Raw genomic sequence first — 26,385 nt, forward strand, 5'->3', positions numbered from 1 at the left:
TCACAGATAAAAGTACTCAACAACTTAATCTTGTAATAAGGTCTAAAGTATAGCTTATGAAATATGAGCACATTGTCAAATCAATCCCGAGTGGTATTCCCAAATCTAGGAAGACTTTCCACAGCATTCCAACACCAAACTGCAACAGATTCTAGCTAATTTTTCATGTAAACTTAATAATGTAATGTCCTTCAGACCAAAGCAGTGGATATTTGAAACGCCAAAAGAGCTTGGTGGCAGCCAGACTGTAGACGCCCAAGTGAATGTTTTCCTTCAAGATAAGAAAGGCGGTGGCAGCTGCTGCCTAAACTTAACACCCCTGTCCATCTGAAATGCGTACAAAGTTGCTGAATGGAGCAGGCGGTTTGTTATGGGACCAGTTTTGGTTTTGTTTTTTGAAGAAAAATCGTTTTGCTTAAAGGAAAACCAGCTTACTAACCACGTACTAATTTATGTATGTGCACAAAAATACACACATATGAAAATGCAAACTACTGTTCACTAGTTGGAACTTACTCTCCAAGAAAAGCTCTTTATTTCAGAATTTATATTCTCCAAATGTGTAGAAACTTGCTTTTCACTACATAGTCCTTGCAAGTTAGAATAGCCCTTTTAAGCAAGGTACACATAAGTTTTAGTTTATTCGATTTGTTTTCTAATTACATTTGAAAGTTCAAACCTAATGAGTTTGAACTTTTTTGAGTTTAATTGTATGACTCCCTTTGTCCTCTATATCTGAACTGCAAAGTGATTTCAGTTTTTGATAATACAACTGAATAGTTATCAAACTTTAGGAAATATATTTTCGTCAATCTTCATGCGTCAAGTGGTCCAAGTTCAGCATGGAATTGTGCTGCCGAACAAAGCCTACAACTGTCATGATGGTAACTTGTTGGGGTGGGGGTTAAAGGCTGCTATAGTATCAAAACTCTGACAAAATTTGTACCATTGTGTAATACACGGTATAGGTTCCGACCAAGGCAAAGCACTTAGCTGTTTCCCAACAGAAGAGTTTGAGATAATGAAAGAAAGGAGATACATGGAAAGAAAGAGAAGAAGAAAAATAAATTTTCATTAAGCATCTGATTGTATCTTCAAAATGATGACAACCAATGATGGAGGAGTGACAAAGTTTACTTGAAAGACGAAACGTATTTCTGAACACAAAGCAACAAAAGACAATACAATTCTAGAGTAATACTCAGACACCCACTTTTCTAAATCACCATTCACAAGTGAAATCCAAACAAAAAGTCCCCTAGACATTTACTAATCACATCCTCAAATTGGCAGTCACACGAAATTCAGGAGAAAAAATATCCAATTCAAAATATAAGGAGCTTGTTCTTTAAGAGAAAGCACTCACTGGCTAGTGATTACTAGTAAAAGAAACCGAACTGATTAAACTTTTCATCCCACTCTACGAAAGCTGCAGAGTCATCATATGCCTGGTCGGATGGAGTGTGCAGCTGTCTCTCTGTACTCCATTTCACTGAAAGGGAGCGATCAGGAACAGAGAAACAGGAAGGCCAGAATCTGTTCTAAGGCGTCTATTTCCACAGCTGGAGACAGGGTACTTACTATTCTATATACAGCATCTCCGGCTTGGACACTCAAGTGGACAGTGTTAAATTGCACGGCATGCCATCTGACCATTAATGAGTCCCCATCAGTTTCCCCTAGCCTTGGGCCATAACCCAGTTGTTTTAAAAACACATGTCTTAGTATCTTAGTAGTGTCACTTGTGGGACAGTAATGTTGCTATGCCACAAGTGACACTACTCTCGTTCAGTATTACTTAATGGGACAAAAAAACAAAACAAAACAAAAAAAAAAGCAAATTATATAACAACGACTGACCTGACCCCCTCAGCAAAAAGGCCATGACAAATTATCATATTTCACCAAACTTTACATTCACCTACTTTAACTGTTAAGAGACGAAACTCAGGTCCTTTGCAATATCCTCACCTTTCCGAGAACTGATTATTTTTAAAGTATTGTCACAGGTTATATTTGCAAGCAGTTTTTTAAATGCATTTCCACCATCAACATGTTGGGGCACTGACTTGTTTTTTGGCAGATTAAAGTAATAAATTTTATTCAAAATTCTTCTATTCAGAAAAATAAAAGCAGGGGGAAGGTATTCTGCTTGGATTTCCCAAAGAGACAAAGTTCGTTGACTTTGAGGACCTACAGAAGACATTTGCAGAAACGGTATTTTGCGCACCAAACTCTGGACCACAAATCATCGCGCCAGAACTCGGCCAAACATTCAGATCCGCTGGCCTGAAGCAGGGAAACTCCCGGAACAGAGGGTGAGGTTTATTTTGGTTACACCGCAGAGTAAGCATCGAAGTTGAAATCAGTAAACACATGTAAACACGCCGTGAACTTACCGTGGCGTCAGCTCCCGTGGAAACAGGGCTTTTGGCGCTTTTCTCCTCGGGATTCTGGGGAACTTCTTCCGGCCCCCGGGTTACAAGAATTCTAAAATGCTGCTGCCCCGCGTTCTGATCCTGCCTGATCTTAAATGTGCACCCCTGGCCCTGCGGAGTCCTCTCTGCAGAGTTCGTCCTGCGGCTTTCGGGAGCCATCCGGCCAGCCCGAGGCGGTGCCTCCGTGGCTCCCCCATCTTCCGTGGGGCTTCCTCTTTCGCTTCGGGGCTGCGTGGGGTACGAGGTGCTCCTCTCCAGCCGAATGCGGGGATACCTCACCAACCTGTCCCCCTTTGTGCCCGTGAAGCCAAAGTTGAGGTCACTGCCTGACCCCGGAGCGCCTTGCTGGGGCTGCTGCAACTGGAAGACAAAACACCGCTTCCCGGAGCTTCCAGAAGCATCTGGAACGTGCTGCAGGGACCAGCGCCTGGGCTCTGCCGCCGCTGGGCCGCCCTGGCCATCCGGGCCGAGGGGCAGCAGCCTCACCTGGCGCACGTCGGCGCTGGAGGCACGGTGCTGGATGCGCAGGCCCGGGGCAGCCTCCTCCGGGCAGTCCACGGGGCCAGGGCACCGCACGCGGCGGTGGCCGCACGTGCCGTTGACCTGGAGCCCCGGGTCCCGGGCTGCCCTCGGAGGGGAGCTCCCGGGGGTGTCCCTCGGCGAGGGCTCCCGGGAGCCGCTCTGGGGCGAGGCCCTCGTGATGGCGGTGGCGGAGGCCTGGTCCCCGGGGTCCGGCGTGGCGCACGGAGGCCCATCGTCGGCGCCCTCGGGCGGCCCGCACCCGTCAGTGGCCCCGTCCGCGGCCTTGCGCTGCAGGGAGATCTGCACCGAGGAGCTGCACGTGGGGCGGGCGTCGATGCTGGTCAGGAGCTGCGGGATGAACATGGACGAGCTCCGCTTGAGCGCGCCCACGCCTCCCTGCAGGCCTCCGTCGCCATCCTCCCCTCCGTTCTGGGCGAAGGGGTGTGGGCTGCTCCTCCGTGGTAGGGTGTGGAATGCCATGAAGAAGTCGTCTTCTCTCTCCTGGTCTAGGATCTCTGATTCGGGGGCTGTGTTGCTGCGACCAGAGCCAAAATGAAACCGAAGCCGATGGGCCATGGTGACCAGGGGGGCCAGGAGGGCGAGGGCGAGCGGCAACAACAGGCCCGGCACTGCCAGAAGTCACAAACCAAAGACACAAACTCCAAGAAAAAGTGTCCCATCTGCCAAACTGTTAGCACTGCGGCACCAGGAGCGACAGATAGCAGAAATAACCCAAGTGGCAAGCGGCATTCCAGGCATGATTGGATAAGAGCAAAAAGCTCTCATCCGCACTGTGACAGAGGGTAGGGTGGCCAGAACCACATGACCGCGCTCTCCCCCTCCAATGCCAGCTTCTGGACTTAGAGTTTTCCCCCACTCGCTCTTTTTTTTTAAACAGCAAGAGCCTGAAACAGCACCTTCCCAGCTGCTGCTTTTCCATCAGAAAGGAGTGGCCCCAGCAGGGCGCTCTCACAGCTGACTAAGGCAGCAAACACACTGCAAGCCACGCTGCTATAAATCTAAACCACATTACATTCGCAGGGCATTTCTTTCCCAGTGGAGCACAGCACTGGGACTCTGTCTAACCTGTGCAGGGACCTGGCATGCTTAACAGCACACATGGTATTTCCCCACCTCCCACCACACATGGAATAATGACAAGTAAAATATGGCTTGGCCACCGGGTAAACCCCTTCCCAAGCATCGGATACCATGTTTCTGTTATTTATGACATCACTACACTACCAGGATGGAATGCAAACTAATAAAACAGTACTATAAATACGATTACACACCCCACAGAGTTAGTGTCCGTTTAATGCTAAATAATTAGACCAGGATCTACAAGTAACAAAATAGCTAAAGGGAGGGGAGGGGGCGCGACTTGCTACACACCCAGTTGGCCTCCTGCTATCACAGCATTTTTCATTTAAAAGCTTTATACGTGTGTGTAGCTCACACATGACTGGCAGACACCAAAGTACCAGAGAAAAGGAACCCAGCTGGAGAATACATTGTCTCCCATATGCCAGGTAGGAAAGAAAACATCAACGAAAAAACAAACAATAACAACAACAAAAAACAAAAAGAAAATTGAAGAAGGGAGTGCATGTGGATTTTTTTGTGTGTGTGGTAATAATTTAACTTAAATACCATACAGAAGAAATGCTGCCTAGAGCCGACTGCTTTCCAGTATGAAGTCAGCAATATTACCACAGTTGGGACACAAATATGGAATCTTGCCATGTTTGCAAAGGACCAAAAAAGACTTAAGAAATGAAAGGAAAGGTGCACAGTCGAAAAACTGTCCTCAGATTTGTAGTTAGCTTGGAAATATGCTGTATTTTAAACTCACTATTTTCTATGATCCAGAAACACCAATTATTTAACAAAGAGGTTTATTTAGAGGGGGTGAAAAAATAGGAGGGGAAAATACCAAGCTGCAAGAGTGAAAAAAAGTTTATTTTAAAATCTGCAAAGCATGACTTTGTTAACAGCTCTAGCATCCAGGGTGTGGTGGATTAACCCTGTGTTTACATACATCCAAATCTGTTTTCTTAAAGCATGTGTTTTAAATGCCAAAAATGACCTCTAGAGAGAAATGGAAGCTAGTCTGTGTAATGCTAGAACTTTCAAGTACTATCGTAGCCACATATTGTCTCCGCTGGGTTAATAGCCAAAAAGAAAAATAAAACAGCAACACCAGCATTCTTTGCATAGTAACCACACTGCAGATGGCCTGGGGCAAAACTAGGCATCAATATTATAAAACACAATTTTTCAGATACAGCTTGTATTCACACAAGATTTCTTTTTTTTTTTTTCCTGAGACGGAGTCTCGCTCTGTCGCCCAGGCTGGAGTGCAGTGGCCAGATCTCAGCTCACTGCAAGCTCCGCCTCCCGGGTTTACGCCATTCTCCTGCCTCAGCTTCCCGAGTGGCTGGGACTACAGGCGCCCGCCACCTCGCCCGGCTAGTTTTTTGTATTTTTTAGTAGAGACGGGGTTTCACTGTGTTAGCCAGGATGGTCTCGATCTCCTGACCTCGTGATCCGTCTGCCTCGGCCTCCCAAAGTGCTGGGATTACAGGCTTGAGCCACCGTGCCCGGCCCACACAAGATTTCTTAAAAGTTTTGTATTCAAAGTCCCTTTTGGTTTGGAAGCATAATTTCAGACCCAGGGCAAGATCACCTCAACTACAGTCGTTATTTCAGATATAGAAATGGGAAACAGTTTTTTAGCAGTAAATTTCTCTTAATAGAAGAAAATAATGAACTAAAACACATCAAACAAGAGGCCGTTTTTCCTCAAATTTGACCCCTTCCTCATGTTAAAGGAAAGATATTATACTCAATAATTGGAGAATAAGGATTAGTCTACAGACACACCCATGTCTCCAGGAGCGTACTGCTGTACTACTCAATACTGCCTAACTCACTTGGTCCTCACTGGGTGAGAGATGGAGAGACAAGAACTGCACCCTCAGCAGAATCTCTCATTCAATCTCACAAGAAAGTACTTTCATGCATACAACAAAAGTGGTTTAGTTACACTGTAGGATTGTTCATCACCCAACATCCCTTACTTTAATGGAAAAGATAGTAGGATGGTAGGCCAGAATCTGTTTTCTCTTTTGGAGAGTAACACCAATCAAACTGCCACTGGACTGGGACTTAGGAGGCCAGGAGGTCAGCCCCTGGCACCTCCACTGACTGATGTGTTTATGTAAAGGCTCTAGACCTGGCTCTTCTCACCTATAAGAACAGGAGTTAAATGAGTTATTGTATGAGGCTCCTCTAGTTCAAATATTCTGTTAACGTCCAGCTATTAAAAAATCTGGAGTTTCAGCTGAATTCTGCAGAAAGGATTCTTAAGAACACCTTTGAACCAGTCAACATACCATACAAGTTTCAGGGAGGGTAAATCTGAGAATGACTGACTGCACTGAATTATAGCGTCACTTCTGAAGGTACCTTAGGGACGTAACACGGTAGTGCTCATTTTCATAGTTGGAACACCTGGTTCACAGCCACTTGAGGTACACGTTTTAGTTAGTTAAGAAAGCAAAATGTGCTTCATAAAGTCCATTTCTAAAATGAAATCTGGCCAGGCACGGTGGCTCATGCCTGTAGTCCTAGTTATCCTGGAGGCCTGTTTGAGCCCAAGGGTTTGAGGTTACAGTGAGCTATATGACTGCACCACGGCACTCCAACCTGGGTGACAGAGGGGGACCCTCTCTCGAAAAAAATAAAAATAAAAACAAAATGAAATCATATCAGTTATTTATGTATCGATCTTCATAAACATATATGTACCAATCTACATATAAAATGTTACTTTGTATCTGTTATATGCCTCAGGCATATCTTTGGTTCTGTAAAGGTACGTTCTAAGGTTCTCTCTTGAGAAAGCAACCACTTTTAAAATACAGCTTGACTTTACCTGCTAAATGTAGATTCACTTTTTGCTATACACGGTTAATTAGATTGTTATTTTACCAGAGAGAATTACCATAGATTTGCTACTGAATGCATCCCAATATTAGGGTCTGGCTTTCATTTAAAAACTGAGCAAAGTTTGTTTACATTCTTGATGGCCTCTTTAGAGATCTGCCTACCGTTCTGTATTCACAACATTAGAGCATGAGCATACGGGCTGATACTATCACCAGTGACTTTCGTTAACATTAACTGCAATAAAAATACACACACATACAAATACATTTTTTATCCTAGCAACATAGAAGTATTTGTTAGGATTTTGAATGTCAAACTAGCAGTGGGACAAAAACAGTCTTCTTTTTGGGCACATATACTGTCATAAGTACAACATAAACAAGAGTTCTAAAGATGCTGCTCTGAAAATCCAGTTAATACAAAATGAAGCAAAATTCAAATACAGGCATCCACTTACCAGTCTATTTTCGTCAAATACTTCAAATAGGAGTCTGTGATTAGATGGGTTTACCTATAAGGAACATAAATAGTATTTTTTAAATGAGCTGGAATCATTCGAACAGCGACATAAGGAACAGAAAGAATAAAATACTGCTTTACAATGAGCCCAGCTCAATTGTATAATGTGAACAATTATCCTATTGTTCTGGAAATTCTAGGTGTACTAAATCAAATTTCCTATCACTGATTTCTATATTATACTGCCCCGAATTTAGGCATAGCAAAGAAGAAAAGACTCTTAGCTGTTTTTCTAAAATAAGAAAGGATAGCTGTAAATAGCTCTAAAGAGTTCCTAACCTCTATACAAGGCATTCTCATGACTGTAGATCAAAAAATGTCTATTCCTGAGGATATTTCTTAGGCCTGATAGCAGTAATAGTAATGATAAAAATAATGAAGAAGATTGTAATAGCTTACAAGTGTGTGTGTGTCTGTGTAGAGAGAGAGAGAGAGAGAGACAGACAGACAGACAGAGACAGGGTCTTGTTCTGTTGCCCAGGCTGGTCTGCAGTGGCATGATCATGGTTCACTGCAGCCTCAACCTTCCAGGCTCAACTGATCCTCCTGCCTCACTCTCCTGAGTAGCCTGGACTACCATGCCTGGCTAATTTTTGTATTTTTTTGCAGAGATAAGGTTTCACCATGTTCCCCAGGCTGGTTTTGAACTCCTGGGCTCAAGCTATTTGCATGCCTTGGCCTCTCAAAGTGCTGGGATTACAGGCATGAGCCACTGTGCCCAGCCTGTGTGCTTATTTTTTAGGCACTGTCTTGTTACTGAATATCAACAATCTGATCTCCTTTAATCGTCACAGCAATCCTATGGTGCATAACTATCATGCAATTTCATAAATGAGGAGCCGAGACCCTGAGGTTCAGTGAAGTAACTTGCCCATGAGCCCACAACTAATGTGTAGGGCAACCAGGACCTGCACTAGGTCTGTCCTGCCTGTCTCCAGAGCCTAGGCTGTGAACCATGAGACAGACCTGGAACTGTGGGGCAATGTCAGAGCTACTGGGCTTTCAATATCTTTTTGCTTCCTTTTCTTTACCAAAACCTCACCAAAATGGCCCATATCATCTTCCAAACTCAGGTATCATTTACTAAGCACCAACCATGTGTGTGACATAGAGCTACATGTTCTCATTTACATAATTGCATGCAAATCCTGGAAACAACCCTTCCAAGTAAGCATTCTCTCTCCTATGTGAGAGATAAAGGATCCCAGGGAGATTGAGAGTCTTCAGGTGGCCTTTCCAGGGTCACTTAAGGCTCTAAATGGTAAAGCCAGAGAGGTGACCTAGGCCCTCGCTGCTTCGTGGTGGAGAACCCATGAAATAACCCTTGACCATACAAGCACAGATAGCTCAACTTGTGCTTCTGGTCCTGTGGTCTGCCTGCAGCCTAGCGACAGAACAAGCAGATGGAGTTTGCTCTCTGTTTAGAAGCTCTACGAAGGGTTGCACTGCTCACCAATGCGACCACAGGCTACAGGCAGGAGCTAGCACATGGTAGGCACCCAATAAAGATTTGTAAAATGAATAAATATAAAAGATGTTAAGAACCTGTGATCCCAGCACTTTGGGAGGCTGAGGCGGGTGGATCACGAGGTCAGGAGATCGAGACCATCCTGGCCAACGTGGTGAAACCTCGTCTCTACTAAAAATACAAAAATTAGCCGGGCATGGTGGTACATGCCTATAGTCCCAGCTACTCAGGAGAGGCTGAGGCAGGAGAATCACTTGAACCCAGGAGGCAGAGGTTGCAGTGAGCTGAGATCGCGCCACTGCACTCCAGCCTGGTGACAAAGCGAGACTCCATCTCAAAAAACAAACCAAAACAAACAAACAAACCTTAAGAAAAACTAACAAAAATAAAACTTAAATGTGCCTACTGCCAAGATTAGTTGAAAAAAGTATGGGATGTACTAACACTGAGGTAACTGTGGCCAGTGTTCCACTGAAAGGAGTCTAAACACTTTAGAGGTTCACAAGTGGAAAGCTGTATTTGAGAGTTAACTAAAGGCTAAGAGCATCTCTCAGCCCCTATTAGCTTTTTTTTCAGTCCTCCACAGGGTAATTTCAAATACATCTGGTAGAGGCTGTACATAGGATTTCACCAAGTATGAAAACATCCGTGCCATATTTCAGCTCTGAGCATAATAGAAAGCAGATGCTGTATGTAGTAGTCCAAGTTTGGAGCACAAAAAATACTATTGCGATTGAGAGGAAGAAATCAGGACCAGTTATAATGGACCTCATGGCAATATTGGCCTTTGGAAATCTGCACTCATCAGAAGGCCTGGATTATTTCTGGAGGTAAGCAGTTTTTAATATCACAACTATACAATTAAGATACCTTCGTTTTGAAGAGAAGGCCCTTTCTTTCGATTAAATAGCTGAGCAGTCTAATATTCCCAAAATTTCAGTAGTAAAACACAGCAACCACAAATGCTCAATAAGCAGAAACCTCTGCTAATTCACATATTTCAGTCATTTTGACATATAGCTATTCTAAATATTAAATATAAAAGGTTGAGGAAATCTTACTTAATTCTACCGTATTTAGATTCCAGAAGTAATTTTATATTATACACATATAATATGCACTCAATATTTCAATTACCAAAATTTTCCCAACTAGAACATAATTGCTAAGTTTTATGTTTCTTTTTAATCATGTTGCCTCTAGTGTTTTACTCTCTCTAAAATATTTCATAACCCATCTCACAGAATTAAATCGTTCCCATAAAGGATATTTTATCTTGTTTCTTAAAGAGAGGTTTGAGTTCAAAAGATGAAACATGGTGTTTGGATCATTTTCTTTTGACATTTCCAAAACACTCCTCAATGAAACAAGTCCGGATTATGTGACCACTACTTCTAGTCTTTCAAAATTTGGGACACGTTAGGCGGCTACCTATTTTTCCATCCTAAAAGGAATTTCTCATTAAAAATTTAAGAGCTTTTCCTCGTGATGAACTGACCGCGATAGTCAACCTGGACGTATCAATAACGATTATTACCAAACAATGAAAAACTTACCCTGAAATAAAATTCTTCATTCCATTTTGGGTTCAGCGTCTGGAAAAGAAATTATCTTGTAGTATCTTTTAGGCTTTCAAACATTAGCAGTTACTAGTATAATACAGTCTACATATTTGCTTAAACATTTTTTTGATTAAAAAAAGCTAAGAGAAGCATTTAGTCAATTATTTGAGACTAGCGTGTAAACCAAACTGGAGGGGGAGGGAATGTATTTATGAAACAGATGCTTCATAGATATGAAACCTTAAACTGCTTCTTTCACCAGAAGGAAAAACATCAGAGGCCTGGAAAGAGTCATCGTGAAAATATAAAAAATTCCTTCAAGAAATTAGCATTGATATGATTATTCTACCAAGAAGGAAATGAACTTGGTTGATTTTCCTCTACCTGCTACAAATCTGTTTTGCAGCGTAATGAAGCAGGTGGGGGAAAGTTGAATATGTTCATTGTTTATATAAATCTTGAAATCTTAACATTTTATAGAGAGCAATACTGAGGATCAGATTTTATAACAAGAAAAAAAGACCAAATATAAACCAAAAGTGAATTTTTTGTTTCTCCAAAAATAACCAGGTTAAAAACTACTTGTCTTCAGTCTTCCTCTCCATTCATCCATCTGTTCATCTTTCTATCAATCTACTTAAATATACATCTCACAAGGAGATGGCAAGGATACCTTTGTCCTCAGCACGGAAGAAAGGACTGCCAGATATTCCCCAAAACTAACAGGATGCACATTCTAGGAAGGAAGACTGTACATGTGTGTTTGTGCATCTGCACATGCATAAGCCTTTTAAACACAGCTCTTAAAAATTGTATGTAAAAATCGGAGACTGAAAAATCATCACTTCACCAACAGCGACGGGTATTTTTAGTCAAAATGATACTTATCTTTATCAATCTATTTCCTTTAATAGATCAGTTCAGGGAGATGGAAAAAAATCAATAGATTGCAACATAAAAATAGGAAACACAGAGCTCACACAACACCCAACCGGCTTTTTAAAAAATTCAGCACTTTCCCCACCCACAACTCCACAGTGAATTCAATCCTAAATAATGGGGTTCATGCTTTTCTCCCCATGTGAATGAAGCCGTGGATGGTAATGAGCGAGGGGAGGGGAGGGGAGCAGCGGGCCTGGCCTGCCTCGGGCTCTAGTCCTGGAGGGCAGCTTCATGGAAATGCACATGGGAAATGACAGGCGAGGAAAGCAACAAGACCGGAGAGCACAAAACGAACAGAGAACCAGTCACAACACCACAAGGAGAGGAGGCTGACGAATGCAGCAAAGGCATACGAACCAGGAGGTGGGCAGCAGGAGAAGCAGAGCAAACCCAGCTACGGAGCTACACCCTCGACCGTGGAAAGAGAGAGAGAAGGAGGACCTCCCTTTCGAAGGAAATACATTGCAATAGCCCCAATCGCCAGCTTTGGTCCTGGCTCCCTATTCAGCAGGCAATCAAGTTTCCCAGCTGCCTTCCTGGTGAGCCTTCTAGACAGCCCCCACTCGCCTAGAAACTGAACCAGCAACAACGCCTCACACAGGGAACAATGGCCTCCGTCCCTCGCAGGCATCCTCCCTGCTAATCAAAACACCGGCTCCTGTTTGCAAAACAGATTTTTAATGCCAGTCCCAATGCCAAGTGGAGGACACACTGCAGTTATGGTTCCTTACACAAAAGGACCTGGCCGCCTGCATGGCAGCAAGACAGTTACAATTTTTTAAAGCACTCATGCTGCCCAGAAAATGTTCAGCAAAGTGTTAGACTACCTAAGCACCCGCCTCTAAAGGTGGTAAGGAAAAAAATCATAGTAACTCATAAATAATACTAAAGCACAGATGAAAGGGGTTTGTTTTGTTTTATTGGGGTTTTTTTTTTTTTTTTTTGGAGACAGGTTCTCATTCTGTCGCCCAGTCTGGAGTGCAGTGGCATGATTACGGCTCACTGCAACCTCAACCTCCCAGGCTCAATTGATCTGCCAGCCTCGGCCTCCAAAAGTGCTAGAATTAGAGCCACCAGCCACCGCACCCAGCCAAGTATTTTAAATAGAGAACATGCATGTTCAATAAAGCCTCCAAATACAGGGTAAAAATATTTACATATATATACACACTACATATGTCTATAAATACATGCAATTAGGCAAATTAAGACATACTTATCCGCCAGGCATGGTGGCTCACGTCTGTATTCCCAGCACTTGGGAGGCTGTGGTGGGCGGATGACCTGAGGTCAGGAGTTCCAGACCAGCCTGGCCAACATGGCAAAACCCCGCCTCTACTAAAAATACAAAAATTCGCCGGGCATAGTGGTGCACACTTGTAATCCCAGCTACTCAGGAAGCTGAGGCAGGAGAATCACTTGAACGTGGGAGGCAAAGGTTGCGGTGAGCCAAGATTGTGCCACTGCACTCCAGCCTGGGTGACAGAGTGACACTCCCTCTCAAAATAAATAAAAAATAACTAAAAGACATACCTATGGAAACAAATTTTTAATGAAATCATGTACATAAAAATGAGGAAAATAAGATATATACATACATGTATAGCTTTATTATTAATATATTTTCTGTTTCTATGTAGCTAACCAAGTATTTTGCTTCCTTTAGAAGTAGTTGTTTCAAGTTAAACAATTTCTCGTGTGCCTACCAATTCCACAAACAGTTCCATTTCATTAAATGTATTTTAAATTACTTTAAGTTTCTTTGTGAAACATACAAAGACAAAAACAAATCCTTGTTTTTGCTGTATTCTGTGCAAGAAAAAATGTTACAACTTATGACATTTTCAGGATACTGTTTTTGTAGGCATTTAAGTAAAAACCTGAATCGCTATCTTGGGTTAGTACTGAAAAGTCTTGGAAACTTCTAGATTTAATACTGAAAGATGTTTAAAATGAAAATACAGTATAAAAGATAAAAAGTGGGCTGGGCACAGTGGCTCATGCCTGTAATCCCAGCACTTTGGGAGGCTGAAGCAGGTGGATCACCTGAGGTCAGGAGTTCAAGGCCAGTCTGGCTAACGTGGTGAAACTCCATCTCTACTTAAAAAAAAAAAAAAAAAAAACTGGCCAGGCATGGTGGTGGGAGCCTGTAATCTCTGCTATTCGGGAGGCTGAGGCAAGAGAATCACTTCAACCAAGGAGGTGGAGGTTGCAGTGAGCTGAGATCACGCCATTGCACACCAGCCTGGGCGACAGAGCGAGACTCCATCTCAAAAAAACAAAAGAAAAGAAAAAAGATAAAAGTGATGCACTTGTATACGGCAGCTCCATTATAATCTCATGGGACTATCACTGTGTAAGTACTCCATCCTTGACCAAAAGGGCATTATGCAGCACATGACTGTGCATAATTGGATTAAATTATGACTTAAATGAAGTTTGGTTAAAATCGACACCTACCTTTTTAATTGTTTTTGTCTGGACCAAAGCAAGTTCTCTATTCTCATCTGCTACGTACAATGAAAGTTTCACGTATGGATCACTGTAAGAAAATATTTCAGATTTAATAGGATTATACTTTTCATTCAAAAGAGAAAACAGTGGAACCTAAATGAAAATGCAAATATCAATTAAAGTCTCAGCTTGTATTATTTCCACAAACTAAGCAATAACCTTTTAAACATATCTACTAAGTCAATACACTTGGAGTAAAGTTCCTATCAAAACCAGTGCCAATAATGTTTACTTAGAAGCCAAAAAATACATATAATTTTAAAGACACATTCTGAAAAGATTACAAGAAAGATTAAAAGGCACACAGATTTTGTTCAGACTGTACAAAATTCAGCTAGAAAATTTAGTTTAGGTCTTATCCATATTCTTATTCCTAGCGTCTAGGTAATTAGTGGAGGTAAAACAGCCACTGTTCACATGACCCAACACCTGCCATTTTACAGGAGTCACTTTCCAGGGGAGTGAGCCTCGGGCTTCAGCATATCGGATTCCCCTGAGGGAGGGGGTGATTAAAACACAGATAACTGGGCCCCACTCCCAAATCGGAATTCAGTCCGAGGGAGAACCCAAGAATCTGCATTCCTAACACGTTCCCAGTGATGCCAAGGCTCCTGACCCAGGAACCACACTCAGAGAACTACTGTTCTAGATGGCATTTGAAAAGAGTATTTTCTAGCTACAGAAACTAAATTTTCAATTTCCAGCCACAATCTATTGCTTATAAAAGAGCTCAAGGCCTGATGGTCTTGTTACCTCCAGAGAATGTGCTGTGGAGATGCGTGCAGAACACATGTGCACACACATGCACATACAGAATCCCCAGTTATAAAGAATGCCATAAACTCTGCTGCTATCTCTCATTTTTATGCCTCTCAGCTATCATGATTGCCAGCTATTATATAACTGCAATAAAGAGCTAAGCATTTCCTGTAATAAAACATCCACATTCTTCCACTGGTGGTTCATTTACCTCAGTCTGTATCCCTTGAATAGCTCACAATAATTGACACATGCAGCTGGGGACTGTGGGTGGAATCCTTGGGTGTGGGACACTGTATCTTCCAGCAGTAATAAAGAAGTCAGGTGGGAATACGTAACATCTTGAGTGCTCATCCAGGTAGGTACTAAGGTATGATCAACTCTGTGAAAGATCGACTAAGAAACTTCCTGAAATAAGAGTTCAGCCTGAAGACAGAACCAAAGGCCAACGTCTTGGAGCTGGCTACAGGACAGTAGGACGTAAGCTCAAGGGAAGGAGAGGGCTGGGCGCAGTGGCTCATGCCTGCAGTCTCAACCATTTGGGAAGCTGAGGCAGGCAGATCGCTTGAACCCAGGGGTTCGAGACCAGCCTGGGCAACATGGCAAAACCCTATCTCTACAAAAAAAATGAAAAAATTTTAGCTGCGTGTGGTGGCATGCACCTGTAGTCACAGCCACTACAGAGGCTGAGGTGGGAGGATTGCTTGAGCCTGGGAGGTAGAGGCTGCAGTGGGCTGAGATCGCGCCACTGCACTCCAGGATGGGCGACAGAGTCAGACCTTGTCTCATTCATTTATTCATAAATAAGAGGAGGGGGGAAACGGGTGCCCAGATTGCTCTCAGGCTCCTCCTCCCTTTCAGCTGGTACTTAACTACTCTTAACTTCAGCCTGCTCATGAATGAAATGGGAATGACAATTCCTAACTCAGGTTTTGCAAAGACGAGAGAAAATCATGTATTAACTAGTACCCAGCACCATTCCAAACATACAATATAAAAGCCCCATAAATGACAGCCAAGGTAACTGTTCTTTGCTTCCTCTCTTAGGAGATGTTTGAGGTTCTCTGTTGCTCCTTTTGACTCCAAACTCTTGCTACAATGACTGATTTGACACTGATTACCTCACAGTACACACTGGGTACCGGGCAACTACAGCATGCTACATATTCCACGCCTACTCATTATTCATATGGAGGTCCCACAGGATCTGGGTAGAGATGATCAAACTGGGAATCGTACTCACAATGAAGCTCACCAGAATTCATTCTTGGCATCAAGTTACCGTTCTAGTGGCTGCTGTTGATACAACTCAGGGCTAGCATGAATATGACTCTCTAGGAAGCTCAATGCTGTGCGAGAACACGTAGATTAGAAGGCAAACTCTATTTTACAAACTTTTTGTTTTCTCTTAGTGAAGCTGCTTAGACATCATATTCTTCCTTTCAGCCTTTCCAAGGAGACAGTAAACTGGTACTAGGATTCAAGCAACCTTCATTTCCTGAGTGCCTACTATATGCCAAGAAAAGAGACAGGTTCCAGAAACAAAAGACTCTGTCCCTACCCATTTGAATGGAGCACAGAGGAATGAAAACATGATTGTGACAGAGTGTGCCAAGCATCCGGGAAAACAGCAGTCAGCAGCAGTAGTCCCTGACTTCCTGTGCAAATCCGGGTACCTGGCCCTACCTCAGATCTGCTAATCAGAATCTCCAGGGTCAGGACCTAGGAGTCTACATTTACTGAGTGTCTCATGTGATTTCTACGCACTGGTCCATCCAGATACCACTGCCAGATAGGAATCTGAAGGCACACACAGAACCGGGAGGCACGAGGCAGAAGATCACAGGTCCAGTGATTGGCTGGAGCTGGGCTTCCGAACATTAAAAAGCCTGGCATGGCTGCAGTCAGGAGGGCTCAGGGAGAAAAGGCAGCTGGAGAGGGAGTCCCGGCTCAGTGGCCACAAAGAGTCGGCCATTCCTGCAGAGCTCAAACCCTGGCTCTTCATCAATTAGTACATGACTTTGGGAAACTTACATAGCCTTTCTGTGCCTCAGTTTTACCATCTACGTAATGGGTATAATAGTAGTACTTCCCTTATAAAAAGGCCATTGGAAAGACATTATAATAGTGCTTGACAGGAGTATAGTCAGCACTTAATAAATGTTAGTTGCTGGCTGGGCATGGAAGCAGGCACCTGTAATCTCAGCACTTTGGGAGGAGGTCAAAGTAGGCAGATCACTTGAGGTCAGAAGTTCTGGACCAGCCCGGCCAACATGGTAAAACCTTGTCTCTACTAAAAATACAAAAATTAGCTGGGTGTGGTGGTGTGCATCTGTAGTCCCAGCTACTTGGGGAGCTGAAGCATGAGAATCACTTGAATCCAGGAGGCGGAGGTTGCAGTGAGCCAAGATTGCACCACTGCACCTGGGCAACAGAGTCAGAATCCGTCTCTAAATACATACATACATACATACATACATACATACATACATACATAAATGTTAGCTGCCACCATCATCATCCTCATTGTGGAGTTGTCTAAATACAGAAGAATCATGATCATACTCATTAGGAGGAGGTGAGACAGCAAGCAGTGAGGCCCGCTGGAAGGCTTCTGCGCCAAAGAATAAGAAAGCTCTGAATGGAGAGGTGGCATAAATCAAAAAGGATTGACTGCTCATCCGAAGGTAGACTCAAAAGAACAAGGTGGCCAACTGAATGTGGCAGGCAGGTGGGTTAGGAGGAGAGGGAGTCCATGCCAACTCCAGGTCTTGGGCCTCTTGACAAATTATGCCGTTACACACCGAGCCCTAGAATCTCTTCTGCTGCACGTTCATAACGATGCATTTGTATGTAAGTGCGCAAGGGCCTACCAGATAACGATGGCCTGAACTGCCTGTCCTCAGGGGATCCTAATGATTTAGTGCTATTCCAACAAGAAGTTTGAGCCTTGAGCCTGGCCTCCAAATCCACGTCAAGGTTGGGCAGACACCAAAATGCACCCGGAAGGATCTCAGGGTCCTCAGTATTTTTCACTAAGTAAATAAAATCCAGAAGAAAAACCACTTGGAAGGTTATAGCTGTTCACTTACAAGTAAGACACCTCACTGTCACATAAAAGATTACATCTGGAAAAAAAAATACAAGGGCGACATCGCTTTAGAGATATGAGACATGCCAGGAACTGTGCATGAAATCAATGGCTAGAAAACAGACTCCCTGAACTAAAATGAAGTCATAAGGAGTCTGACAGATGCCAAGACATTCAGCAGGAAATTCTCAGGCACTTGCTCTCTCAGGAGAGGTCACCAAGAAATCCTGGTCAAAAACCCACTCTGATTTTGCAAAATTTCCAAAAGAAAAGCTTTTCAATTATTGTCTCTTTCATTCTCAACATGGAATCCAGTGCTGAAAATTCAGTTCTGTCCTCTGGGCCTCTGCTCCAGTTCTAATAGAGAGACTGCACTGATCTCAAGTGGGTTTAAAGAATTCAGAGATGGAAATATTATTCAAGGTTCTTATTCCACCTTTATCACCATGAAGCAAAAGACATTGCAGATGAGGTCATCTGTCAGGGAGAGTTGAGAATGAGATTTTCTGGGTTTGCTCCATTGCTCACCCTTTTTGGGACACACTCCACAAGGACAGTCCTCCTACCCAATCATTACTCGGGTAATGCTTAACCCTCTCCATTGGAGTCACTGAAGTGTTCCATGTTCTTTCACACCTATTATTTGCTCATTTTTATCAGCATAAACAGTCTTTGCTGAGCTCCACATATTTTAAGGGGGCAGGGTCGTAAGGGGAGAGGGGAGGGCAGGAGTTGCCTCCAAGGGGCAAAACGTCAAAGGGGATTACATTCAGTCTGCAGCCAGATTGCAATGACACCCTGCCTTGTCTACCTGCTATAGAGGTGTTCTTGCAAGATACTTGGATATCAGATGAACAACGAGAAAGGTCTTCATTTTTCAACTGTGCCTCCTGAGGGGCATCCCAACCTTAACCAAAGGAAGCAATAATTCTTTGCGGTAAAAAGAAGATTCTCAATATGGCACTGGGACAGCTTGCACAAAGACTGTGTCTTTGCTCCCTATGGGCAAAGAGCAGAGGGCTCATGGATGCTGCATATTTCACAGCACCATACAGCAAATTGAAGATTTAGCTAACCCAGAGAAAGTTGCACTGCAAAACCCAGTTTGTTAATGACAACTTGTTTTGTTGAAGGTTTCCTCATTCTTTTCCACTTTTACTGTTACCATCAAGTGTTACATAATAACGTATATCCTCAATAAAGCAGTTAACAATTACAAAACATTTATAAACAATATAGAAAAAATCTAGAATGTGTGAGAAGAAAAATATACATGAATACATGCAATAATACTGAAACTGAAGTTTTTATCTAACAAATTGTCAAAGATTGAAAAAAAGGTAATACTTGCTAAAGAGAGGCAGACATTTAACACTCTACTACCGGAAGGAATAATTATTACAACTTTTCTGGGAAACAACATGGCAAAAGTATCAGAAGCGTTCAAAGGGTTGACCCCTTTTGATTCATCAAATTTATTTCTAAGGATTAATCCCAAAGAAGGAATCTTTACCAGAGAGGCAGGTAAATATTTACTGGTAAAAGATACTCATTGCAGCATCATATATAATAAGAAAAAAATAGAAGCAAACTTCCAGGTCAATAATTGGGAAACAATTAAATAAATTATGGTACAATCATATACTAGAATATTATAAACCACTAAAATCATGTTTTCTAATAATATTTTAACATAAGAGAAAATTATGGCATAACATTAAGAAATAAGCAGGATCTAAAAATGTGATTAATTCAAATATACATACATATGAAAGTAATTAAGGAAAAGAAGGCTAAAATGTTAATAGTCATTCTCTCTAGATGATGTTTACAAATTATTTTGTCATTTATGGTTTGTATTAAGTTTCCACTGTGAGCAAGTACTACTTTTATGAGTATAAAAAAGTTACGAAAAAACTAATAATGGTTACACTTCAATGAGGTACTGAGCCCTGTAATTTCATGGCCAGCCCACATCTCAATAACAAACCCTAAAGGGCTTCAAGTATTTTGTTTGCCCAGAAAATTGACTTAAGTAGATGACTACTGAAAATTTTTGAAAACAAAATGTACATATCTTTCAGCCCAAGATTTACTGAAAGGCAGAAGCGTATTTCAAAATACATCACTCATCACCAATACTGGCAATGAGCCACTACTCTTAACTATGTACGATTTTCCAGCAGATATAAGAGATTATATTACTGGGTTAGATTACAGTCAAATGCATTCTTCACCTAAGCAGCTAAACAATACATTAAACTTTATTGCTCAGGCATAGTCTCTGAAACTGCCGGAAAAACACACTTTTGGATACTTCCGTTATGATGGTTTTGTTGTTTGGAGCAACTAGTGGTTTACCTGCATTCTAAAACCTTCCCAGCCACTCAAGTCTTGAAATCTCTAGCCAGGACCAACTCTGGCCTTGCAGCCCCCTTGCCATCCATAACTAGTCACTTGAGGGTCCCAACCTTGGGTCACAGAGACCCCTAGGAGCCAGGGAGCAACTGTGTGTGCATCTGTCTCTAACACATATAGACATAGCTCTGATGATAGCTATATAGCTATCTATGTAGGCATCTACATAGAGATCATCAGAGCTGTGTATACATATGTTGACTAATAAAATATGTGCTAATAAAATATGTACTTTGTTAATATGTGGTGACTAATAAAAATATTTAAATACTTAAGCTTAAATAGTTTGTTAAAAAATTTTGTTCCCTTATCTTTTGGTAGTAAAAATGTTGTTCAGTGGAAGTTACAAAAAGGAAAGTTTCACCAATAAATTACTGAAATATCCATTCAGTCACCAAAGAAAATGACAATCTGTGACTTGTCTTTATTGCCAGCATATTCTACTGTGCCTTTTCTCCATATATATGCAACTACCACAGGTTAAGAAAATAGCTTTTTCTTTTATGCTATTAATAATAGAGCCAAGAGAGATAGCAACTCATAAGGTTATAAGGAAAGGGGGAAACAAAAACTGTTCCCTTTTTGGAAACTGTTTCACAATTGATTTTATTCCTGGGATAGTCAAGGAGTGTCCACCATACACAACGGACTGTGGTGGGCACCAAAGTGTGGGGTGGGGAATAGAGGTAAACAGACATAGGCCCTGCCCACAAAGAGGCCATCTACCCCGCCTCCAGAGGAACCAAAATCGGACAACAGTGTTTCTAATGCAGATTTTACCTTTGTGAAAGTTGGCTATATATATTTAGAGCTCAAAGAAGCTGATAAATGACGGTTATTATTGTTGTTGTTGTTGTTGTTATTATTTGAGATGGAGTTTCGCTCTTGGTGCCCAGGTTGGAGTGCAATGGCACAATCTTGGCTCACCACAACCTCCGCCTCCCAAGTTCAAGAGATTCTCTTGCCTCAGCCTCCCGAGTAGCTGGGATTACAGTCATGCGCCTGTACGCCAGGCTAATTTTGTATTTTTGGTAGAGACGGGGTTTCTCCATGTTGGTTAGGCTAGTCTTGAACTCCTGACTCAGGTGATCCGTCCACCTTGGCCTCCCAAAGTGCTGGGATTACAGGCGTGAGCTGCAGTGCCCAGCCAATGACAATTATTTAAGGATGATCTTAAATGTAGGAAAAACTATGAGCAATGGTCATAACTTCCAGGATCATTAAGCAGCTTCTGGGTGCCAGCACTGTGCCTGGTGCCTCAGAGACATCATCGCTCATCCTTACAACAACCTTGACAAGGAGGATCTTACAGCCTCCCTTTCGTGGATGTGTAAAAGAAAAGGAATGGCTGTAAGACCAGGAGGCAAAGAAAAAGAAAAAAACTCCAAGATATGATCATGTCAGTCAGTGAATGTTTCCTCTCAAGAGTGAGTCTGGGAGGACACTGAGTGACCAGAACAGCCCACCTACTTCCCTCATGGTTAGAAGAAGAAACGTTAAGCCAACCAGCACTTCACAAAACATTTTTTTTTTTTTTTTTTTGAGACAGGGTCTCGCTCTGTCACCCAGGCTGGAGTGCAGTGGCAAGATCATGGCTCACTGCAGCCTCAACCTCCTGGGCTCAAGTGATCCTCCCACCTCAGCCTCCTGAGTAGCTGGGACTACAGACATGCACCATCATGCCTGGCTAAATTTTAAAAATTTTTTGTAGAGACGAGGTCTCACTATGTTGCCCAGGTTGGTCTCAAACTCCTAGCCTCAGGCGATCTTTCTGCCTCTGCCTCCCAAATTGCTGGGATCACAGGTGTTAGCCACTACACTTGGCCAAAGACACATTTTTATTTTTATTTATTTTTGAGATGGAGTCTCACTCTCTCGCCCAGGCTGGAGTGCAGTGGCACAATCTCGGTTCACTGCAACCTCCGCCTCCCAGGTTCAAGCAATTCTCCTGCCTCAGCCTCCCAAATAGCTGGGATTACAGATGTGAGCCACCAGGCCCAGCTATAAACACATACTTTTCATTGTTCAATTATATTTTATTCTTTTTGTAATAAATTGGCCCCTTCTATCTCCAATTTATAAAGTACACAGCCTTAAAAAAAAAAAAAAAACACCCACAGAGACACAGATTGCACTGGAAAACAAGTATGGGGACAGACTTCTGAACTAATTATTCCCTTGGAACCCTGAAAGTCAATTCCTTGACCAGTCTCACCCATGTCCTTGCAATCAAAAAGAAAACAGTTCTGGCCAAGCCCAGGAACTATGATCATGATGTCAAAATGGAGGCAACACTGAGCTGTGTCTAACTGAAAAAGAGAGCAAGTTCTGACGGCAGGAACTACTCAGGGAATTCAGCCTGGATTAACTAACCAGGGAAAAAAAGATGCTTACTTTTAATTAATTTTGGCAGTCATTGGTTCCCAGGACTTCACTTCTTCTGTCACCATATGCTCCTGGGATGCCAGGACTAGAGCTGGGCATACAGAAGCACACAGTATTCCCTTTGCATTGCAGAGAGGGACGCTGCTGAGCACCTATGTGTGTCCAGTGCTCAGGGCAAAGGTCTAGCCAAAGGAGACACTATTCAAATGAGTAAGCAACAATAAAACCTGTGAGCAGTGCCACACCGAGAGTGGGCCTCACAGGGTCAGTGTACCGGACAGATGGTAAATTGCATGGTGGAGCTCACTGGTGTACAATTACGTGCACTGGTAAACACTTCCTGTGTACTTAAGCATCAACCTCTTTGCCACTGAGTGTTTATATGAGCCGAGCACTGTCCTAAGCCCTTCCTGTACAATCTTTGAACACATTCTAGGCTTCTCGGTGAGGGAGTAACAATGGTGCCAGAGGTATCTTGGGAACTTACTCTACACTCAGCTCAGTTCACACCGCAAAATCTGACTTGATTCTCAGGCAAAATTGTCAGAGGGAAGGGATTCCTCCCTCACATGGAGTTAACAGGGGATGTGGCAGCTTCTAATATCTAAACAGGCAGCCCCTCCAGGTGATACCCATTCAGTGACACACCTGTTGCTGACACACATTCCCAGGGGCACCAGGAAAGCCCTGAAGCAAAGATCTTGAACTTGGCACTGGCCTGAACACCAACAAAGAATGGAACAGCTCATCTTGACCCATTCTCTATCTCATAAGATGGGGAACTATGTCCTCCCAGTATTTCAGAATGTGACCTTCTTTGGAAACAGGGTCTTCACAGAGGTAATCGAGTTCAAATGAGGTCACCAGACAGTGGCTCATGCCTATAATCTCGCCCCTTTGGGAAGCTGAGACCAGGAGGATCCCTTGAGCTCAGGAATTTAAAACCAGCCTGGGCAACATAGTGAGACACTATCTCCACGAATTTTTTTTTTTTTTAAACTGAGCCAGGCATGGTGGCACACACCTATGGCCCCAGCTACTCAAGAGGCTGAGGTGAGAGGATTGCTTAGGCCAGGGAGGTTGAGGCTGTAGTGAGCCATGATCATGCCACTGTACTCCAGCTTAGGTGACAGAGCAAGACCCTGAGGGAGGAAAGGAGGGAGGGAAGGAGGAACGGAGGGAGGGAGGGAGACACGGAGGGAGGAAGGGGCAGGAGAAGGGGGGAAAGGAGGGAGAAAGGAAGAAAAAAAAAAAGAAAAAAACATTTTTAAAAGTATGAATGAATGAATGAATGAATGAGGTCATTAGGTTGAGCCCTGATCCAATATGACTGGTGTTCTTATGAACAGGGGAAAGGCAGACACAGAAACAAACAGGCACAGAGGAAAGACGATGTGAAGACACAACAAGAAGATGGTCATTTACAGGCCAAGGAACACAGAGCACGCTGGCAAACCTCACAAGCTAGAAGAGCAAGACAGGATATTCCTGTAGGGCTCTGAGACAGCAGAATCCTGCTGACTCTTAATTTCAGATTTCTAAACTCCAAAACTGATAGAAAATAAATTTCTGTTGTTAGCCACCTAGTTCACAGGGCTTTGTCATGGCAGCCCTAGCAAACTAATACTCCATTAAAGCCAACCCTTTTTGGAAACCCTTGGGAACAAATGTGTTACAGAATTCTGACTTTTTTTCTCACTTTAGAAAGATGATTGGTATGGTTTGACTGTGTTCCTACCCAAATGTCATCTTAAATTGTAGCTCCTAAAATTCCCACGTGTTGTGGGAGGGACCCAGTGGGAGATAACTGAATCGGGGGGGGGGGGGGGGGGGGGAGCAGTTTTCCCCATTCTTGTGATAGTGAATAAGTCTCAAGAGATCTGATGATTTTATACAGGGTTTCCCCTTTCCCTTGGCTTTCATCTCTCTCTTGTCTGCCGCCATGTAAGATATGCCTTTTGCCTTCTACCATGATTGTGAGGCCTCCCCAGCCATGTGGAATTGAGTACATTAAACCTCTATTTCTTTATAAATAACCCAGTCTTGGGTATGTCTTTATCAGCAGCATGAAAACGGACTAATTCAATGACTCAGTGATTATTCCAAATATTATTATTATTATTATTTTGATTATTCCAATTATTGCATAGTATCCCCAGTAGGGGCTGGGGGAGGGCCCATAAGTGAATGTTAGTATCTGTGCAGCAAGAAGCACAAAGGGTTGAATGAAGTGTTACACATGATGCCTAGAATACTCTCAAATCTGTTCATATCAGGTTTTGCTCTCAAATCAATTTCCTACAAACCTACAAAGATGTCTGTGGTTTTCAGGGCTTTTGGGACTTTGGAATGGCAGGTAAGGGATCATGGACGTGCCCTAAGACCACTTAAAATATGTGCCCTCCTCATGCCACCCTGCCAACCACATTCAGCCTGCAGTCCAAACCACACGCCTACCTGTGAAATCCTAGAATTCCTCAGGGAGACCAAAGGGCAAAAGTTTCCCCTCAACTCTCAGAAAAACAACTTGCAAAATAAATGTTTAGAGATTTTATCTTTAAGTCTATTAAATGTGCAAACAAACCACCAGACACCTGACTTTTCTGTTATTCTGAGTGCTGCACTATACCCCAAACACTTTTTAAAATGCAATTTTTAAGCGAGGATAAAACAATTGTGTGATCACAGAAAGAAAAAACTATAATCAAGAGAAAAAGGGCTATATTACGGTGATGCCCTATATCCTGACACATGGGTGCCATAGGATGTGTATTTTCCCCAGTTACACAGATCGATGTACGGCAGGTACCCACGTTTGGAACCCCCGGGCCCACACACTGTCAAGAAGAAAGGGAGTTTATAGAAAGAATGAAGCCCACATCAGCATTAAAAGTCTTGGCTGGCCCACCAGTGTGAACTCTGGAATCCATTACTACATCTCTAAAGCTGGACACACACTGGAGATTTTTCCTTGTGTCTGATTTATCCAAAAAGGACATGTTATTATATTTGGATCTCAGGGATCTCAGCCAGGTTAAATCCAATACAAAGCTGAGGGGCCTTTTGATTTTTAAAAATCCTCTCTTAAGTTACTGTGTGTGTTAGACTGGATATCGAAGGACTTCTACAGAGAGCTCAGGGCAGGCTCTGTAATAATTAGTAGACTGTTGTTCCTACACACCCTGCCCCACCTCGACAGGGCGCATGCTTGAGCATTGCAAGTCTTTGCCTCTAGATGACATTGTTTTATGGATGTATGTTTCTTCCCGTCACTGTGACCCTGGAGAAAAAAGTGCGAAATAATCATGGGGTAAAATGCACAGGGGACACGTTAAGAGAATTGACATAGAAGAAAATGCACCTCTCCTATAACAGCCATGGAGTCAGACCTCTGTAATATTTAACCAGCAGAACACAGGGTCCTTCCTTTACTTTTGTCCTATGCTTCAGACTTTCTATTAGGCGGGAAATGGAGAATCTAATTTAAACCACTTGTCGGCCGGGCGCAGTGGCTCATGCCTGTAATCCCAGCACCCTGGGAAGCCTGAGACAAGTGCATCATCTGAGCTCAGAGTTCGAGACCAGCCTGGCCAACATGGTGAAGCCCCATCTCTACTAAAAATACAAAAAATTAGCTGGGCGTGGTGGCTCGTGCCTGTAATCCCAGTTACTTGGCAGGCTGGGGTAGGAAAACTGCTTGAACCTGGAAGCGGAGGTTGCGTGGAGCCAAGATCAAGTCACAGCACTCCAGCCTGGGCGACTGAGCGAGACTCTGTCTCAAAACAAAACAAAAACAAAAACAAAAAAACACCT

General features: G+C 43.0%; 1 protein-coding gene across 3 annotated transcripts in view; it reads right to left on the reverse strand.

The window, feature by feature from the left end:
• The window catches only part of NEDD4L (NEDD4 like E3 ubiquitin protein ligase), a 374,753-nt gene that overhangs the window by 144,561 nt on the left and 203,807 nt on the right, over nt 1–26,385 (reverse strand). For all 3 annotated transcript variants that reach the window (XM_023218344.3, XM_023218345.2, XM_023218346.3), the window contains 3 exons: nt 13,866–13,947; nt 10,458–10,496; nt 7,372–7,425 (listed from right to left, as the gene is read on the reverse strand). In XM_023218344.3, coding sequence (XP_023074112.1) covers nt 7,372–7,425; nt 10,458–10,496; nt 13,866–13,947 — 175 coding nt within the window. The remainder of the gene's footprint in view (nt 1–7,371; nt 7,426–10,457; nt 10,497–13,865; nt 13,948–26,385) is intronic.

The sequence above is a fragment of the Piliocolobus tephrosceles genome, chromosome 18 (assembly GCF_002776525.5).
Source record: "Piliocolobus tephrosceles isolate RC106 chromosome 18, ASM277652v3, whole genome shotgun sequence".
Taxonomy (NCBI): domain Eukaryota; kingdom Metazoa; phylum Chordata; class Mammalia; order Primates; family Cercopithecidae; genus Piliocolobus; species Piliocolobus tephrosceles.